This window comes from Bubalus bubalis, chromosome 24, assembly GCF_019923935.1.
Source record: "Bubalus bubalis isolate 160015118507 breed Murrah chromosome 24, NDDB_SH_1, whole genome shotgun sequence".
Classification (NCBI taxonomy): Eukaryota; Metazoa; Chordata; class Mammalia; order Artiodactyla; family Bovidae; genus Bubalus; species Bubalus bubalis.
In genome coordinates, this window is record NC_059180.1 from 12,960,012 (window position 1) to 12,980,717 (window position 20,706).

At 45.2% G+C, this 20,706-nt stretch overlaps 1 protein-coding gene across 2 annotated transcripts in view; it reads left to right on the plus strand.

Moving 5' to 3' along the window:
• The window catches only part of GALNT17 (polypeptide N-acetylgalactosaminyltransferase 17), a 430,675-nt gene that overhangs the window by 215,189 nt on the left and 194,780 nt on the right, over window positions 1-20,706 (plus strand). For both annotated transcript variants that reach the window (XM_025275599.3, XM_025275598.3), the window contains exon 4: window positions 18,320-18,494. In XM_025275599.3, the coding sequence (XP_025131384.1) occupies window positions 18,320-18,494 (175 nt within the window). The remainder of the gene's footprint in view (window positions 1-18,319; window positions 18,495-20,706) is intronic.

The following is a 20,706-nucleotide window of genomic DNA, read 5'->3' on the forward strand; positions in this document are numbered from 1 at the left end:
GGGAACTGTAGCCCTTCACTTCCATGTGATCACATACATTCAAGGAAAAAAAATAGGCTTTTAAAGGAATTAAAAAAAAAAAAAAAAGACTGGCTCAGGGAAAAGGTTGAATAGTCAGGTGACTCTGGATCTGTGTACACAGGTAAATCAGGGACTTTCCTAATTAGGTTTTTTTTTTCTAAGTCATTTGTTTCATTCACCTTGAATATTGACATTGGCCTACATTAAACCCAAGGAAGGGGCAATTCTTTGTATCCTTGTGAGTTATTATACTGAAATCACTCATAAGTGGCCACATCTGACCTTGCTAGCAGCTCCCTTCTTGGCATCTTTCTCATCTGGAAGCCCTGGCTCCACTGTCTTCTGATTGTTTTCCAGTCTTCCTCTTTCTGCTTTAGTTGGGATCACTCATGGTTCTCCGACTTTCCAGGTAGCTCAGCTGTTAAAAAAAAAATCCTCCTGCAATGCAGAAGACCTAGATTCGATCCCTGGGTTGGGAAGATCCCCTGGAGGAAGGCATGGCAACCCACTCTGGTATTCTTGCCTGGAGAATCCCCGTGGACCAAGGAACCAGGAGCCTGGTGGGCTACAGTCCATGGGGTCACAAAGAGTCGGACACGACTGACCAACTGAACAGCAGCAAAGGCTTACAAAAGCTTCTTCTGGGGAAGGCATCTCGGTCATCAGTGACCCCAGAGAAGCAGGGCTCACCCTGGTCGGGGCACCTGGCAGGGCTACTGTGTGAACCAGATAGTGGGTATAAGGCAGAAAGCTGGACAGATGGAATGAACTGACCTGTGTTTTCTGCTTCTGACCTCATCAGGGTGTACTGCCTTCCTTCAGGGGGAAGTATAAGGATGAAATCAGTGTCCTCAGCTGATCCAGGTAGCAGGTATGGAGTGCCAGCACACACTTAGCCTCTGGTCAGAACATCTAGTTATAGGGAAGAATGGGGACCAGACTCCTTCGAATGATCTACCCTGAGCTTTAAGTGTGGTCAGGTTGCAGGGGAGATGGTAATAATAGCCCTCCACACATCTGCATCCAGTCACACCACTCGCATATGGACAGTTGGCCATGGTGCGTCCATCTGTATTCCTCGTCCTCCGGGAGCTCTCTTTTGCCCCCCACCAGTGTTGGATTCCATCTCTCTTTCTTGGTTTACGTTCTTATTTTGGTGAAACTCAACGTCTCAGGCTTCCTGAGAAATATTATAAGGAAGATAGAATCTTTTGAGATCATCCATGTCTGAAAGAAGCTTTGTCCTAATCTTTCTTAGGACAGAAAGATGATGTGTGAATGATGACCTGATTGAATTAGATATCACCTTTTTTTTTTTTTTTGTCAGAATGTTGATGGGTTTGCGCCATTATTTTCCATCTTTCAGTGTTTTTTAGAAGAAACAGAGGAGTCCTGATTCCTTAATCTTTTGCATGTTTCTTTCCTTTCCAGAATCTTCATTTTGTTCATGGAGTTTGGAAATTCACAATGATGAGCCTTGTAGGTTCATTTTCATCCTTTGGTCATTCAGTGGCATCAGTGTGGAATCTACTGTCAGTTTTTGGAAAATTTCTTGGAATATTTAACTGGTAATTCCTCCCCATTCTTCTCCATTCTCTCTTTAGGCATCTCCCATTATATTCCATTGTTAAACCTCCTAGATTGAAACCCCTAATTTTCTTATCTTCTCTCTGCTATCTTTCCTTATCTTTTTGATCTGATATATTTGCTTTCTTCAATTTTATTTCCTTTCCCTTCTTTTCAGTTCTTATATTTCTGCTATCACGATTTTGCTTCCAAGTCCTCATTTTTATTCTCCGAAAGTTTCTTTTTAGAGTGTATTGTTTTTATTTAATGGAAGCAATATGTTTTCTGATCCCTTGGAGGATATTAATAATGTCTTGTTTGGTTTTTCAGTTTTCTCCCTGTGTAGTCTGTTTCCACAAGGTGCTTTTTTTTCCCCCTCTTTGTTATGTAGTTTCTATCTCCCACCTTGGGGGCTTTCTTGCCTGTCCAGCTAGCCTATTGTATGCTCATGATTACCTCTTAAAAGGTGATTAGACAGCCGGGGCTGGAGGAGAGAAAAATGGGACATTATTGTATCATGGATTCAGAGTTTCAGTTTGAGAAGATAAAAAGTTCTGGAGATGGATGGTGATGGTGTGCTTGTACAACAATGTGATTATATTTACTCTCATTGAACTGTAAAGTAAAATTTCACACTATATATACATGTGTACACACACACACACACACACACACACACAGACTCTGAGCGTTTAGACTTTCTAGATTTGACAGCAGAGGCATCAGACACATCTGTCAATCTGTGAATCCCCTTTCCAGGCTCCCTAGCTTTGTGGTTGATGTCTCACCTTGTGTCTTCTCTGACCTTGAAGGTCATAGGTTTGTTTATTTTATTTTTGAATCCCTTTCCTATAGTCTTCAGCAGCTTGTGTCAAATTTGTGAGTTACAGTCATCATCTTATCCCAGAAATTCTATATTCATTTTTAAGAACTTTCATAGAAATTGAATTTGTTCTCCAAATGCATATACTGTCCAATGAAAAGTATGTGAAAGTGTCTCTTTCATTGTATCCTCACCAACACTAGACCTTATTCATCTTTGTCATCTTTGCTGTTCTGGTGAGTCACAAATGGATATCATTTTTCATTTTTAAACCTGCATTTTTGAAATGTTAGTGGTGTTGAACACTTTTTCATATATTTGACCATATTTTCTTTCTTAATGGATTTGCCTACTAATGACACTCAATTTTTTTCTATTGGAATATTTATCTTATTGATTTATAAGAACTTTGTATATATTAAAAAAACTTTTTACCTTCATTTTATAGATACTTCTCTCAATTTGAGCTCTCACTTTAATTTGTTGACAATGTTTTTAGACAAGCATAAATTTTGCATTTTTATATAGTCAAATCCATCAGTCTTTTCCTAGAGTAATGTCCCAAGGAAGTTATTTATAATCCTTAGAAGGTACAAATATTTATGCATATTTTCTTATAGGTAAACATTCCTTTTCAAAGTAAATTCCAACAAACTAAATATTTTTATATCAGGTCTGAGAAAGTTTTAATCTAGAGACTCTTGTCTGAAAGTATGGCTATCTAGAGGTATTTAATAATTAATCCTCACCATTTATTTGAAATATTTGTTTTCATATGCTAAAATATTTTAGATTTGAAAACATTGAGGCTGAATCACATGAAGACTGATTGGTTATGAAGGAGGATAAACAAGAGGTGGGGGTCGGAGAGGAGTCCCAGGGTCCTGGCTACGGTGACAAGACAGGTTGGTGCTCTCCATTAAGACAAGAATATGGTGGTGCAGTGGTAAAGAATCTGCCTGCCGATGCAGGAGACACAAGAGACACAGGTTCGATCCCTGGGTCAGGAAGATCCCCTGGAGAAGGCAATGGCAACCCACTGCAGTGTTCTTGCCTAGAAAATCCCGTGGACAGAGGACCCTGGTGGGCTATAGTCCATGGCATCGCAGAGTCAGACATGACTGAGCAACTGAACCACCATCAGGTTTGGGAGAGGGACTGAGCTCACCTTTTGGATATGCCAAGTCCAGATTCCCCTGGAACTTTGCTGTGCCTTCCAAACTGAAGGGTAACATTGGCCATTACGTTGAAATTATATTAGAAAGTTCTTCATTTCCACTATTATAATCTTTAATGCATAAATTATATGCATAATACATGTCCTATCAGTAGTTTCTGTTTTTTGAAAACTTTTTTCCCCTTTTCCTTAAGCAGTATGTGGAGGTCTTGGCTAAGGCACCTACCTTTTCTGAGCTTGAGTAAATTGTGGGTGATAGTGGCTTTCATGCAGAGTTTAAATTATGGGCTTTCTTGGTGATACTTGTAAAGCACATTGTACTGAGTTGGCCAAAAAATGGTTCAGGTTTCTCCGTAAGATAGTACAGAAAATCCTGAATGAACTTTTGGCCAATCCAGTAAAAGTTCTGGGAGTATAATCAAGCGTGTAAGCATTGAGTGTGCTTGTGCTGTTACTTGATTTGCCAACTCCAGCTTATTCCTCAACATCGATTTGTGTGTCACCTCCACTGGGAAGCCTTCCTGGATTTCCTAGATGTAGCTGGGTTGGGGACCCTCTCAGCCTCTGCTCCTGGACATCAGTGTATCATTTGGCTCAGCACTTAGCTCGCTGTATTATCCCTGTGCACTTGCCCATCTCTCAACTATAGAACCCTTGAGGGCAAGAACCAGAGCCCTTCTGTGCTGTGTCCCCAGTGCCTTGTGTACTGCCAACTTACAGGGCTGGCTGGATCTGTTCCTTTAAAAGGTATATGTACAAAGCAGTGTTTGTACCTCCCCTGGCATCCTCCTGGGAGTTTTTGTGTTTAGCATTGTTCTATTGAACTGACCAAAAAGTTCATTCAGGTTTTTCCATATGAAAAACCCAAACGAACTTTTTGGCCAACCCAATACATATCTTGGCTTCAATGCCCTTGTTGTGTTCATTTAGATCTCAAAAGCCACGTGTCTCCAGTCATCACTATTTGCGTCTCTTGGTGCCCTGGGCGGCCGTAGACCTCGTCACTCACCGTTCGCCATGAGTGAGCACCCCTGATCGAGCACTTCCCTTGGTTGTGTGTTTACTGGTTGAAAGCACGATGTATCGAGTGAGAAAACTCTTTTCAATGGAAGGCTCAACCCTCCGGGCTTTCAAAAGGGATTTTAGAGAAGGCATACTGGCATTGTTTGCTTTTCTTCTTGGGTTATCATTGCAGAGATAGGAGAGGTCTTGTGTTTCGGGAAGATAACATTTTTCCTGTGTTGAGGCTCTGAGTGAAGTAGCCAAGGGACACCTTGTTATCACACTGCTCCATACTGGGCCAGGCTTCCTTATTGGAACGGCACCTGCCTCTCCCCAACCTGTAAAGAGCCTTACTAATCAGAAATAATACTTGTTTTTTTTTTTTTTTCCCCCAACCAGATCACTGCAGTGTGACAACATTTGCTCTGTGGGTCTGTAATCACAATTAGGTTGTACATTTGCATTTCTCCCTGTGGTATTTTCAGGCCATGGGGAGGAGAGGAGAAGGAGTGAGTGTATCTTTACACTAAAGATAATGTGAGAACTCAGCTAAACCTTCCTATGTTAACTGCTTAAAAAACACCACCACAAAACCTCGTTATTTTCAAATAAATTTATATTCACAAAAAGTTGCAAAAATGTACAAGGGGTCTGTGCCCTTCTCTGAGTTTCCCCCACTGATAACCTCTTGCAAAACTCTAGTACAGTGACTTCCCTGGTGGTCCAGTGGTTAAGAATCCTTCTTGCAATGCAGCAGATGGAAGTTTGATTCCTGCTCAGGGAACTAACATCCCACATGCCACATTGCAGCTAGAGAGTCTGCACTGCAAGGAAGGATCCATTTGTTTAGTCCTTCATCAGTGGAAGATTTGGGTGCTGTGAACATTGGCGTACAGATGTTGATACAAAAATAAATTTTCATTTCTCTGGGATAAACACCTAAGGGTCTCATTGCTTGAATTACGGTGAACACACATTCAGTCGAACTTTCTGGTCATTTATTCCATTTATGTGACAACTTCTCTTTAAAAATCAGATTAATTGTGTGTCTTCCAGCCAAATTTCCAGTGGAGGAAAAGTTTCTGTTTTAACCTTGGCGACCTTGACTGTGATACCAATGGGGAATGGGTTGCATTCCTATAGAACCAGGAGTAATTAAAAAACTAAGCTGAGGGACTTCCCCAGTGATCCACTGGTTAAGACTCTGTGCTTCCAGTGCAGGGGGCACAGGTTCGATCTCTGGTTGGGGAACTAATATCCCATATGCCTTGTGGCCAAAAAAAAATTTTTTTTTTAATGTATGTTGAAAATTTTGCCTTGGGATCAGATTTGGTTTTCCATTAGATAAGACCCATTGGGCTTCTCAGGTGGCAATAGTGGTAAAGAATCCACCTGCCAATGCAGGAGATGCAAGAGACTCGGGTTTGATCCCCGGGTTGAGAAGATCCCCTGGAGGAGGAAATGGTAACCCACTCCAGTATTCTTGCCTGGAAAATTCCTTGGACAGGGGAGCCTGGCGGGCTACAGTCCATGGGTTGCAAAGAGTTGTACACAACTAAATAACTAAATACACACACACAAGACCCAACAATACAAGGTCCTGGAGGGGCTTATACACCCCCAGAGATGAGAATGAGGCTGGACCCAGGGAAAGTGAGACCCAGGCACTCAGACAAAATAGTGTTCTTCTTCCCGGGCTCCTCCGTCTCTGAGCTCCTCCCTCCCCTGTTGGCTTGGGAAGACTGGCCACCTCCAGTTTTCTAGGCCATCTGGAGGGAAGCATGGCTGCAAAGATAGCCCAACGTTGACATTGTAATTAGAGCCTCAGTCATTGTAGGGGGACAGGACCACCTCTCCAGGGGAATCCCAGGGAAGGGAACTGGTGCTCTAGTTTGGATCAGATGGCCTTCACTGGACCTGCCAACTGAGGCAGGAGGACAGGGTAATGCATAGAACTACCACACTCCAGTAACCCTGGGGGAAATCTCAAGAAACAGAGGGAGCAGGGTGGACAAGCACACCATGGACCTTGTTTGTTGTAACCACATCCATGGGATTCATGCTTGGGGTTCCCACAAGTTGGGGAAATCAGTGAGGCCTTTGAGAAGGATGTGGCACTTGAGTTGGACCATGAGAGACAGTTAGAACTTGGGCATATGGATGGGAGGGAACAGCAGTGAAGGGAAGTAGATGAACCTGGATCTCAGGGCACAAATGCTTGGAACATAGAGATGTTATAGACCAGGGTTCTTGGCTTCCTTGTGCTTAGTCTCTCAGTCGTATCCAACTCTTTGTGACCCCATTGACTGTAGCCCACCAAGCTCCTCTGTCCATGGGGATTCTCCAGGCAAGAATATTGGAGTGGGTTGCCATGCCCTCCTCCAGGTTATCTTCCCAACCCAGGGATTGAACTCAGGTCTCCCACGTTGCAGCCAGATTCTTTACCATCTGAGCCACCAGGGAAGCCTTGTTGCCATGCCCTCCTCTAGTGGATCATCCCAACCCAGGGATCAAACCCAGGTCCCTGCATTGCCGGTGGATTCTTTACTGTCTGAGCCACCAGGGAATAGAATTTGATCAGAGGCCAGACAAGAAACTCAGGCAGAGCTTTATTGGGGCCCCTGCTGCAGCAGAGGGGAGCAAGAACAAGCAACAGGTTCCCTTGCTTGCTGGCTCCCTGAGGTGGGGGTCCAGCTTATTCCTTACATGGGACGAGGGCAGGGATGGGTGCAGGGGTGGCTAAGCTAGTTAGCCCACCCCTTAGGTGGTGGTGTGTGCAGGGGGTCTGTGCAGTACCCCGCTTGTGCTCCAGGTTCTTCCAAAGTGGCAGTTGGGTATTTTGGTCTCTCTGTAGCTTTTGTCCAGAAGTTGCCCCAACCGCACTTTAACCGTCGTTTTTAGTCTCATGCAGTCTTTTTTGTATTCTGTTGCTCAAGGAGAGGTGTGTTCAAATGCAGCCATTGCGGCACTGCCGCAGAGGGTCCCAGCTCCCAGCCTGTCCCAGACAGGAAGGCGGGCAATGGGATTCAACATGTAAGAATTGATGGAGTTTCAGAGAGAGAGCATCCTAGTCAGAGATGGGGACTTGCTGAGCCACAGGATTGAAGAGGGGCAGCATGATCATGTCCTGTGATAATGCTGAGCAGCCTCAGAGCAGGAGGGATTAAGGGGGAAAAAAAAAAAAAAAAAAGGCTCCTTGAACAGCCTGGCTGGGGATGGGGATCAGGTGAGACAGAGGGAGAGGTGGGTCAAGGGAGCCCAGGGGTTGGTGGAAATACAATCATAAAGGCCAGGCGTGGCCGTTTTCACCTTTGTTCCCCAAGGAGCAGCATGGAAGCTTTAATCTTATTATTTTTGGAAAAGTGAGGTGGATCCTGAGTTGGTCCTGATGAGAGAATCTTTAGATCTCTTTAGCTCTGAGCTCTGGGCAGTTTGCTGGGCAGTGGCTCTTTGGCCTCAGGCTGTGCTGCAGAGTCTGGGAGGGTCAGTGCCTGGCACAGCACCTGCACGCAGGTTGGAACAAAGCTTCCTTGTCTCTGATCCTCGGGGCACCATGGCTGCTTTCTGAATCTGATGGCCAGGTCCTGCCTGGCCGCTAGTTTCCTTGTTTCACACACATGGGAGGACCTCTGGCTTCAAGGGGGCCTGCGAGTGAAGGATGCCTGAAGGAAGTCAAGGAACCCTGGGGTGGGGGCATAAACACAAAGGGGCCCTGACATGCCATTCACCCTCCTGGGCACGGCTCCACGGTGCTAACCGAGCACACGTCTCCTGGAGTCTAGACCACGCCCTCTGACGCTGGGAGATGTTCACTGATACCCATTTAAAAAAAGTTCATGGCCCTAGGGACTGTCATACAGAGTCAGAAAGAAAAAAACAAGTATTATATATTAAGCACATATATGTGGATTCTAGAGAAATGGTACAGATGAACTTAGTTGCAAAGGAGAAATAGAGACACAGACGCAGAGAACAAATGTGTGGACACCAAGGTAGGAAAAGGGGGTGGGATGGATTGGGAGCTTGAGATTGACATATTGACACTACTATGTATAAAATAGGTAACTAATAAGAGCCTACTGCATAGCACAGGGAATTCTTCCCAGTGCTCTGTGGTGAACTAAATGGGAAGGAAATCCAGAAAAAAGGGGATATACGTATAGGTATAGCTGATTCACTTTGCTGTACAGTAGAAACGAATACAACATTGTAAAGCAACTATACTCCGATAAAAAGAAAAAAATAAGAAAGAATTTGCAGGAGTCGGGGCTCCTACTCAGCCATCCTGGTCCTGGAACTAGGACTCTGGAGGAGTCCCTGGCAAGGGTCACCTCTCTCTGTGCTTTCCTTCTTCCTTCTGGTTCAAGACTCCCTCCCCACCCTCAAAGCTCTGCTGTCCCCTCGCCAGAGTCATCCCCTTGTTTCCCAAGACATGTCTATTCTCTGTTCACCAGTATACAGAGATACATACAATTAAAAATGAGTAACAAGTTTAACGAGAAGGCAATGGCACCCCACTCCAGTACTCTTGCCTGGAAAATCCCATGGACAGAGGAGCCTGGTAGGCTGCAGTCCATGCTAAGGGTCGGACACGACTGAGCGACTTCACTTTCACTTTTCACTTTCATGCATTGGAGAAGGAAATGGCAACCCACTCCAGTGTTCTTGCCTGGAGAATCCCAGGGACGGTGGAGCCTGGTGGGCTGCCGTCTATGGGGTCGTACAGAGTCGGACACGACTGAAGTGACTTAGCAGCAACAAGTTTAACATGCATTGAGTGTCTTCTGTGTGCCGGGCCCTGAGCTAAGTGCTTTGCAGGCATCCTCTTATTTAACACCCTAAACAACCCTCTCAGGTAGGGATCATTGTTGTTCAGTTGCTAAGTTGCATCCGACTCTTTGCGACCCCGTGGACTGCGGCACGCCAGGCTTCCCTCTCTTTTCACCATCTCCTAGTTTGCTCAAACTCATGTCCATTGAGTCGGTGATGCCATCCAGCCATCTCATCCTCTGTCATCCCCTTCTCCTCCTGCCTTCAATCTTTCCCAGCATCAGGTTCTTTTCCAATGAGTCGGCTCTTCCCATCAGGTGGCCAAAATATTGAAGCTTCAGCTTCAGCATCAGTCCTTGCAGTGAATATTCAGGGTTGATTTCCTTTAGGATTGACTGGTTTGATCTCCTTGCAGTCCAAGGGACTCTCAAGAGTCTTCTCCAGCACCATAGTTCAAAAGCATCGGTTCTTTGGTGCTCAGCCTTTTTTTTATTGTCCAGATCTCCGTGCGTGACTACTGGAAAAACCGTAGCTTTGACTGTACGGACTTTTTTAGGCAAAGTAATGTCTCTGCTTTTTAATACACTGTCTAGGTTTGTCATAGCTTTTCTTCCAAGAAGCTAGCGTCTTTTAATGTCATGGCTGCAATCACCATCCATAATGATTTTAGAGCCCAGGTTCCATCCCTGGGTTCCAGAAGGTCCCCTGGAGAAGGCAATGGCAACCCACTCCTGTATTCTTGCCTGGGGAATTCCATGGGCAGAGGAGCCTGGTGGGCTACAGTCCATGGGGTCGCAAAAAGTCAGACATAACTAAGCGACTTTCATTTCACTTCAAAGGACCCATACTGCCTTTGACCTTGGAGAATTCAGGGCTCTGAATACAGAGGTACCCAAAATACCAGAAAAGGGGGACTGACCAGATAACTTACTCTTATTCCATTCCTGGCTGACAGCTGCGTTTAAGGAAAACTCTTAAAGAAGTGACCAAACGCTGGGCTCTAACCCTGCTCTCTCCAGGGTTTCCTCTGTGCCATTTTGCTCCCCCTGAGCACTGCCCCCGCCTCCAGATGGTGAGTTCGGTTATTTCAGAGAAGAGATTTGCCAGCTTCAGAGAGTTCAGAATCAATATCACAGTAAATAAGAAACATAATGAAAGAAAAACACACTCCAGGCTGTAGACAAATTTTATCACTTAAATTCACATGTTATTATTAGAATCAGCTGCAAGTACCAGATTTTCGACTGCCTTTTGATGGGGTGAGATAGGGGAATGCTCTTAATTTGGGGGAGCAATCTGGAGCCACCCCCAAAGAGGCATTACAATATTTTCCTGTGGGGTTGGGCTCCTTGTATTTTTTTTTTTTTTAAGGTGAAATTTAAATGGAAGAAGCAGTCAAGAGGAATTTCTTAACAAAGGAATAAAAGCAGAGATGGCTTTCCTTTTCAAAGTCTCTTTCCTGAATGCACTGCTCCGTGTGATATATTTAGTTTAACACTTTGGTATTTTGCACCTCACATCTTTCTTCTTGCTTCTTTTCGTCTTTTGCTTTCTTTTCTCCTTGCTTTGATCTCACTGTGGCATCGCCTTTAAAATGCTTTCATACATGCCAAAAGCATCCCTTTTTAATCTCCCCCATTCTTCCTGAAGTTTCTAGCTCTCGCCTCGCCTCTTTTTTCACTCCCACAGTCAGACAATGCATTATTTAAGTCCTCAAAACTGAGAGATGCCCGGAGAATAAAACACGCGATGTAGCCATCGTCTGTGTTATTTTGTCTTGTGTTTTCACATGCTTGCTCTCGCTCTCTCCATGGATGTTATTTTTTAACTTTTTATTTTATATTGGAGCATAGCCAATTAACAATGTTGTGATAGTTCCAGGTGGACAGCAAAGGACTCAGCTATACATATACAAGTATCCATTCTCCCCCAAACTCCCCTCCCATCCAGGCTGCCTCATAAGGTTGAGCAGAGTTCCTTGTGCTCCACAGTAGGTCCTTGTTGGTTATCCATTTTAAATACAGCAGTGTGTACATGTCCGTCCCAAACTCCCTAACTATCCCTCCTCCCCATCCTTCCCTCTGGCAACTGTAAGTTTGCTCTCTAAGTCTGTGAGTCTGCTTCTAATTTGTAAATAAGTTCATTTGTATCATTTCTTTATAGAGTGTTCATATAAGGGATGTCACACAATATTTCTCCTTCTCTGACTTATTTCACTCCGTATGACAACCTCATGGATGTTCCTCCCTGCATGCTAAGTCACTTCAGTCGTGTCCAACTCTTTGTGACCCTATCGACTGTAGCCCGCCAGGCTCCTCTGTCCGTGGGATTCTCCAGGCAGGAATATTGGAGTGGGTTGCCATGGCCCTCCTCCAGGGTAATTTCCCCACCCAGAGATTGAAACTTTGTCTCTTACATCTCCTGCATTGGCAGGCAGGTTCTTTATGACTAGGGCCACCTAGGAAGTCCATGGATGTTCGTAAGGGCTAGGATTTCAGAGACAGGTCCATGCTATGGAGAGTGGTGCAGGGGCAGAGGAGGGGAGTACGGGCGGGGGGTGCCTCTTGGGTTATCGCTGTCCCTTCAGAGTTTGGTGAGAGGAGGAGTTTTGATGGCATCATGGATGATTCACACATTAAAAAAAAAACCTCATAAAAAAGCACTGCGGAAACGTAGGGCAGCATGCCTGATGGCTGTGTTGAACCCGCATTAAGGACAGTGGTTTTCCCCTCTGCTGACTCAAGACCCCCAAGCACGGTGAGCTGGAAGTTTCCATCAGGGATGGGGAGAAAGGCTACAGTCAGAGTCAGGGGGACTCCAGGGGTGTGAACACAGATCCAAGGGCTGGATCCTCCCCTCAGAGAAACCAGAACCCCCTTCGATGAATCTGGAGGGGTTTTGTAAATAAGCTTCCAGTCAACCAAATAGCCAAAATGGGGATCAAAAAAGCTAACAAGCAGCAGAATGAGGAATCAGACCTTCAGTAAGGCCAAGGGATTTAAAGTCACACTTTTAAAAAAAAAATTTGCTTCTCCTCACCTTCAAAATGGACCAGGACTTACAGACACAAAAAGGCCACAGCTTGTTATGACTCCAGTTTTTGAAATATCCAGAAGAGACACATTCATAGAGATGGAAAGCAGATGAGTGGTGCCAGGGGCTGGAAGATGGGCCAGACATGGACAGTGACTGCTTAATGGATGTGGGGCTTCCTTTGGGGGTAATGAAAATTTCTGAAACTAGACAGGGGTGATGGTTGAGCCATATTGCGAATGTACATGATGCCATTGTACACTTTAAAGTGGTCAAAAGGTTAATTTTATGTTATGTGTATCTTAACATGGTAAAACCAGTGAAAGAAAAAAATCAAGCAGTGCTTTTGAGAAGTTCAGGGTTTGTGGGAGACTCATCTGGACTTCTGGTGAGCCCCACCAAGCCCAGTAAATTAGATCCGTTTAGGGCAGTCCAGGAACCTGCGTCACCTGCCCGGTGATTCCTAGGTAGAGAGGAAACTCACACTCTGCAGAACAATGGCTTCGAGGCAGATGGTTTTGTTTTTCGGGTTTTTTTTTTTTTAATTGGAACATGCCATATGTGCTATTTTCTCGTCCCAGCTGTCACAACCCATGCATTCGCAGCGAGCGGTGTGCCCACACCTCAGCAGCTGTTGGCGGGGAGGAGTGTTGGTTCTAAGTGGCTGCGGTGGTGATGGCGCTGCTGACGGCAGCGGAAGCAGCGTTGGTGGAATGGTAGCGCTCGTTGTCGTAACGGGTTATGGGAGTGCGAGCAGAAGCCAGGAACACCCGGGTCCTGGTTGAAGGGCTTGATGGGGAGGTTGCTTCATGTGAGGGGTGGGTGGAAGGAAGCCATCAGGATCCCAATGTGGGCAAGACAAACCCCTCACTGTCTAGACTCAAGTCATCTCCAAGGGGCTCCATCTTTCAGACAAGGTGGAACAAGAAGGTCCGGGCAAAAGCGGAGACTAGCAGCGGCCAACACTGGGATTATGGAACGTCTGCTCATTTCGGATAAGACCTATTTCATGAGCAGGGGTTAACTCATCACAGATGGGGTTGGATAAGGGACTGGCTCTTAAGTCAGAGCTACTCCAAGAATGTTCACCAGAACAGCAGTGGCAGCCCTGTGGAGCTTGTTAGAAATGCGAATTCTTGGGCCACACCCCAGACCTACTGGCAATTCTCATGCATATGACATATATATGTGTGTGTGTGTGTGTATATACATGTACATATACACATATTGCTGATTCACTCTGCTGTACAGCAGAAATTAACACAACATTGTAAGTCAGTTATGTGTGCTAAGTCACTTCAGTCATGTCCAACTCTTTGTGACGCTATGGACTGGAGCCCTCCAGGCTCCTCTGTCCATGGGATTCTCCAGACAAGAATACTGGAGTGAGTTGCCATACCCTCCTCCAGGGGATCTTCCCAACCCAGGAATTGAAGCAGCATCTCTTATGTCTCCTGCATTGGCAGGTGGGTTCTTTACCACTAGCACCACCTGGGAAGCCCAACTATACTCCAATACATTTTTTTTTAATTAGTGCATTAGAAAAAAAGAAACAACATCCAAACTTGGACTGATTATCTTGAGTCTCCATACCTTGAAGAGAATTGCACGTTCACTAAGTCTCATTGTCAAGACTTGACAACTAGGAGTGTTGAGAAGTAGAGATGGAGCCCAATCCTGGACAGTGTGGCCACTTCCAAGCTCACATCCATGTGGTGCCCAGGTTCATGCACATGTTTTGGGAGCATGTGAAGATGAGTCTTCTAGGTCAACACTTTTCTCTGAACAGGGTTTAGAGACAAGGGGCTAGACTGATGTCTTATTCTCCAATACCACTGAAATTGCAGGGTCTGGATAAAATTCTGTAATAATGATTTTTGCTTTCATTCTCACTGTCTGTAACTTTCTTGTTGCCATATGTACTCCTTAAGTCTGGATGACGGCTTCTCCTTTTATTGTGAAGAAGCACATAGAGCTCCCTTCTCGTCTGTTCCAATCAAGAGCAGTAGTTGCCTCTCCCCTCTTGACCTCAAATGTTATTGATCCAAACCTTAAGAAACACAAGCATTCCTAAATGGCTCTAGACCAATTTAGGATTGGATTTGATAACACTCATAGGTAAACATTTATTTTTGCAAAGTTGCTATTTTAGTCGCTGAGTCATGTCCAAATCTTTTGTGAGCCAGTGGACTGTAGCCTGCCAGACCCCTCTATCCAGGGAATTTCCCAGGCAAGCATACTGGAACAGGGTTTCATTTCCTCCTCCCTGGGATCTTCAAGACCCAGGTGGGTTCTGTACCACTGAGCCATCAGGGAAGCCCATAGAAGTGAGTTTTTATTGTCTTCTCTGAGTCTGCCAGTGAGAAAAATCTTATGTAAAATGTTTTTCTTGCTGTCATTATAATGTCCAGGAGGGGTTTCGTCTGTTAAGGATGATAAAGGATCTTAGGTGATGGGTGTGACATTTCTTACTGCTGTCAGGTTGAGGATTTGTTTCCTTCCATGATGAGCCTGGGGGCCTTGTTCTCATTCGGTTAGCTTGTGGACTTTCTCGCTTTAAGCTGAAAAGTGAAAGTGTTAGTCGCTCGGTCGTGTCCAACTCTTTAGGATCCCATGGTAGCCCACCAGGTGCCTCTGCCTCTATCCATAGAATTCTCCAAGCAAGAATACTGGAGTGGGTAGCCATCCGCCTCTCCAGGGGATCTTCCCAACCCAGGGATCAAACCCCCATCACCTGCGTTGCAGGCAGATTCTTTATCATTTGAGCCAAGGAAGTGACTTCTAAATCTCAACACCCTGGTGCCCTCAAGCTGTCACATCTCTGTTCCACCAGGACCAGCTTTTCTAGAAATTAGTCCTGAGCTGTCCTGCTTATTTACTTCTCCCTAAACTCACCCTGTCCCCAAAGGACCCAGCTGTATCCAGAAGGGAATTCATTTTTTTTTTTCTCATTGGTCCCGTTGATCTGAATTTGTCTAGATCAAATGGCCTGTTCTTAGCTCTCATTTTCTCTAACGCATTTGATTTTCCTAACACTGGCTGTTGAACAGCTCTTCGAGAATAGGGATTGTGTCATTGTCAGCCATGGAGGCGCTCTGTAAATATTTGTGACATGAATGCACAGCTTCTTCTTTTGGAAACTCTACCCTTGATTTGGGCTTCCCAGGTAGACTAGTGGTAAAGAACCCGCCTGCCAATGCGGGAGATGTAAGAGATGCTGGTTTGATTCCTGAGTCAGGAAGATCCCCTGGAGGAGGGCATGGAAACCCACTCTAATATTCTTGCCAGGAAATCCCATGGACAGAGGAATCTGGTGGGCTGCAGTCCATGGGGTCACAAAGAGTCAGACAAGACTGAAGTGACTTAGCCCAAACCCTTGGTATGATTCTGCCCATGATGCTGTCTGTAGCTTTTCTTGTCCTCTGACTCTGCCCTCTGCCTCCTGAATACACACATTTCCCAAAGTGGGATCTAAAGTCTTCTGGAACTCTTATGTCTCCTAAGCAGTCATCTCTTCCCACTGTGTCCACAATACTCTGTGCCCTGTCTTCTCACTCTGGACATTATCCTGGTTCTACAGTCAACCCCCGATGTCTGCTGGCCCCTCAGCCTGTCCTCAGGTGAACCCATCAACTTCTTCTGCTTCTCTTCTCGTCTTCTCTTGTCATTAATGACATCTTCCCAGTCCCCCAGACATGGGTGACTCTCACCTGAGAAGATCCAGTTCCACACCTGTGTATTTTGCTGTGTGCATGTATATTCTGGAATAATAAGAACACATGTCCTAACCTGCTGCATATCTCAGATACGACCTCTTCCTTGGACACCTCCAACCAAAATCATTTCTCTGTCTGTGACCCACCCCCTGTAATCCTTGCTCTCTGTGGCCATTTTTTTTTTTTTTGGCTCTTAGCTTCTGAATATTGGAATTTTTTGAACATGCCTCATCTCCTTACCCAGAATGTAAGCATCTCAAGAAAGTGCTTGTGTCCAGATTGATTTTAAATCCAGGCAGGGAAACAACCCAATACTTTAGGAGGTCCGGAATCACATACAGGGCCTGGGAAGTGAAGCCTTCTCAGTGTCATTTGTTCTTGGGCCTTGCTAATCGGATGCTGGCATCTCACTGTGTTCCCATGACAGCCCCCAGGCCGTCACTTCAGTTGTTTGGAACAATGTGTTCCTAAATCTTGTAAGTTGGAAGCTGGTGACTATTGCTATAGAATGATAGTGGCTAGACTTGAAAATGATATTGATTAGCTAGAAAGATGCATTGTTGTTGATGGAGCGTTAAAAGTAGATCTATATGAGTAAGATTAATAATAGACCAATTAGTATTAGAAATAAGATTTTGAATGCATATAAAGGGTCTTATATGTAAATTTTATTTATTCTTTTTTTTTTTTTTAATCTTTTTTTGGCTGTGCCACATCTTCCCAGGTGGCGCTAGTGGTCAAGAAGCAGCCTTCCATTGTAGGAGGCATAAGAGACATGGATTTGATCCCTGGGTTAGGAAGATCCCCTGCAGGAGGAAATGCCAACCCAAAGGGCATTTGCTAGAAGTTGCCGTGTATAAGTAGCAAGTGAGGGGTCTGTACAACATTTGTAAATACAATCTTTGGAGTTTTTCTTAAGCAGAGTCAGAGGTGACGTCTCCTAACGTGTTGTTTGTGGGTTGGGAAGATCCCCTGGAGAAGGGAAAGGCTACCCTCTCCAGTATTCTGGCCTGGAGAATTCTATGGATCGTATAGTCCAGGGGGTCACAAAGAGTCAGACATGACTGAGTGACTTTCACTTTCATCTTGTGAAGTAATTGCTGCAGTAAGCTTAGTTAACATCTTTGTCTCATACTGCTATTAAAGAATAGAAACAAAAAATGTGGGTTTTTTTCCCCTTGTGATGAGATGATGATTCTCAGGTACACAAAGGTATCCCTTCATGTCTGTGGACTTAGACACATTTGGCCTGTGATTCACCTCTTCTGCTCCTCGGTTGTGCCCTTGGAACAGGTTAGCCTCCCTAAGATTGTTCTTTTTAAAAAATGTTTATTTATATTTATGTATTTATTTATTTTTGGCTGTGCTGGGTCTTCGTTGCTATGCAAGGGTTTTCTCTAATTGCAGACTGCGGGAGCTACTCTAGTTGCTGTGCAAGGGTTTCTCATTACAGTAGCTTCTCTTGTTGTGGAGCGAGGGCTTCGGAGCGCAGGCTCAGTACTTGTGGTGCATGAGCTTAGTTGCCCTGCAGCTTGTGAGGTCTTCCCCAGGGATCAAACCCACGTCCCCTGCATTGCAAGGTGGATTCTTAACCACTGGACCACCAGGGCAGCCCACTTCCCAAGACTGTCCTTAATTGCAAAGTGGAATTCATCTAGTAAATTAATGGGATTAATCTAGCAACCACCTAGGTTGCTGTAAGGATTAAATTAGATCATATGAATAATGCACTTCGTACCACTTGCTGGTGGCAGAGGGGAGCGTTCAATCCTGTTAGTGTTTCTTTTGCCATCGCGGTAGCGTTTCTACTGCTGGGCGAAGATTTTACATCCTATGACCAAAGCACAAACCCTGTTAATGTTGCATCTAGGGTGTAACGATGGGTCTGGACCTCCCAGAACACATCCTGTGAGGACTAGTGTATGTGCAGATGGAAAAAACCATATAAAGTGGATAAACAGGACCCAGGAGACAGTGCGAGCACAGGAATGCTGGCCAAGGAAGGAGGGGGGAGCAGAAAGAAAAGAAATCTCAAAGGACATCAGTCAGAGATACCTTCTGACTCACACAGACCCAGTTGTCCTTTTTACTAAAATGACTAACATGCAAACTTCTCTGGAGTCTCTGGACTGTCTGAAGATCCGTTGGCCTCACAATGGGTTGGATGCACGTTTGACCTGTTTATGGATCTTCCTGTTTTGTCGTTTGCAGAGGAGCTGAAGGCCCCCTTGGAGGAGTATGTCCACAAACGCTACCCCGGGCTGGTGAAGGTGGTGAGAAACCAGAAAAGAGAGGGACTGATCCGAGCTCGTATTGAGGGCTGGAAGGTGGCCACCGGCCAGGTCACCGGCTTCTTTGATGCCCACGTGGAGTTCACCGCTGGCTGGTAGGTCACAAGCTAAAACCCGGAAGCACTTGGGACCTGCAGCATCAGGAGGTCTGGAGTCTGGGAGGTGGGCGCACTTTGCCTGTTTCTTATGGAGCCCCGGGAAGAATGGGGAAGGGCGGGTGAAAAGAAGGTGAGACCATAGTTTGGGATAAAACTAGGAAGCAGGGAGAAATAAATCTGCTGTTTACTCAGTCTATCATCATCATCCTTGCCGTCATCATCCTATGATTACCATCATGAAAATCCCTGTGAAAATGATATATTAGTTAGACAGAACTCAAGATGACCCTTGCTAAGAAGACAAAGCGGTCATATTCCTGATGTTCTCTTTTGCTGATTTGTTTGTTTCCATTTCTGGGGAGGATGGTTAACTATTACGGGGGGGGAAAAGATTCATTTATAATTCTGCCTACTCAGGCAAAGCTTCCTAGAATTTATGGGATCGTCTTTAACATCATTTAGAGGAAGAGAAGGATTTCTCTCTGCCGATATGCCCCACCTGATTTCCTGGTAAAAAGAACAATATGAGAGAAATTGGGGAGCACACACGGAGGATACGATTTTGTATATAAGAGAGTGAAGCATCCAAAATTCCCAAATCAGTCACTGAGCATGTTAAAATTAGGTTCGAGCTTTACAGTTATATGATTATTTCTAACTAACCAATGGTAAGTCAAGTCAGAGGTTAAACCCCTATGCCAGGTTGCAGAGGGTTAGTAAGAAGCAGAGTCTTTAACTTCATTAATGTTGGGACTTCCCTGGTGGTCCAATGGTTGATACTCTATGCTTCCACTACAAGGGACCCAGGTTTGATCCTTGTTTGGGGACCTAAGATCCCTTGTGCCACCCGATACAGCCCCCAAAAAGGAATGATGGCATCTCGAATATGAGCTATCTCACAGTACCCTATTTGAAAAGCCCATGTCCCATCACTAATTAAACACTGAAATGTCTATTCTTCATTTGAAACTAACTTTAGAATCCTTTTAATGGCCGGATAAAAGGATGGTTTTGCACATGAGCGCACAGTGGTTTGGAACCTGGGGTCACCCTTAACACTGGCCCTTTCCCGTGCACACAGGCATCTGTTACCATCTCAGAGCCCAGTTTTCTTCCTTGTTTTTTTCTGCTGCTGTCAGACCCGGATACAACAAGTTGGTCTGCAGCCCTGACCTCCCCTGAGCCTCGTTGTTATCTTGTAATCATTCTCAAAGTGTGGTCCCCAGACCAGCATCATCTGGGAACTTGTTAGAAATATATATCCTTGGGTTCCACCCAGACCTATGACATCAGAAGCTCTAGGGGTGGGACCCAGCAATCTGCTTTAACCAGCCCCGACCCAGAGAATCTGCTGCTCACTCAAGTTTGGGAACTCTTGAGCAAGAATCCTTCTGAACACGTGGAGCCTTAGCCTTGCCCTGTCTCACCTTTTCCTCCACATCATCCTCTCCTCATTTCTTTCCTGTCCAATCAGGTGGCTTCTTCTCTGTCCATCATGTTGTGTTAACTTATCCAAGCCCCCTCCAGCTTTAGCTGGTTTTGCCTTCTATTTAACATGTCCATCTGTTCCTCTCTGTCTTGACCTCCACGTTCCTGGACAGCATGTCATTGGAGTGACTTGAATATGGTGAAGAAGATGGTCTAAGAGTGGAAGGGATGAGTTATCTACTGGGAGAAATCAAGGCAGGCTTCTTGGGAGAGGTGGCACTCTATGTGGGTGGCTAGACTTCCTGCCCAGGCACAAGGGCATTCCTGGAGGACAACAGCAAGAGTGAGGACTTGGAAGGGGCAGAGCTCTGAAGCACATCTAGAAATCGTGAGAAGTCAGTCCCATTTGGCATCAGCTTCTATGGCATGTGCAAAAGTATCAGAGGCAGTAAATGGCTCCGGGTATATTTTATTGCTCATTTTAAATAGAAAGATGAGATGTGCCAACAGGTAATTCAATAGCTGCAAATGAAAAGAGATGGGATGGAGGCCGAGCTTTCTCATTATTCTTCCAAATAATGCAGAGGAATGGGATTTTCGCTTGACTCCCTTCCAAAGCCTGCGCTCTGTTCTAAGCAGGGAGATTAATGCCCTGGTTTCTGAGAGCCATCTTTTCCTTCTCGAATGTGGGAAACGATCCCTTCCTACATCTGCCTCAGAGAACACACCCTGGCAAGGGTGTCTGGCCATCTGCTTTCTCCTGAGCTGGCAGGGCTGCTCC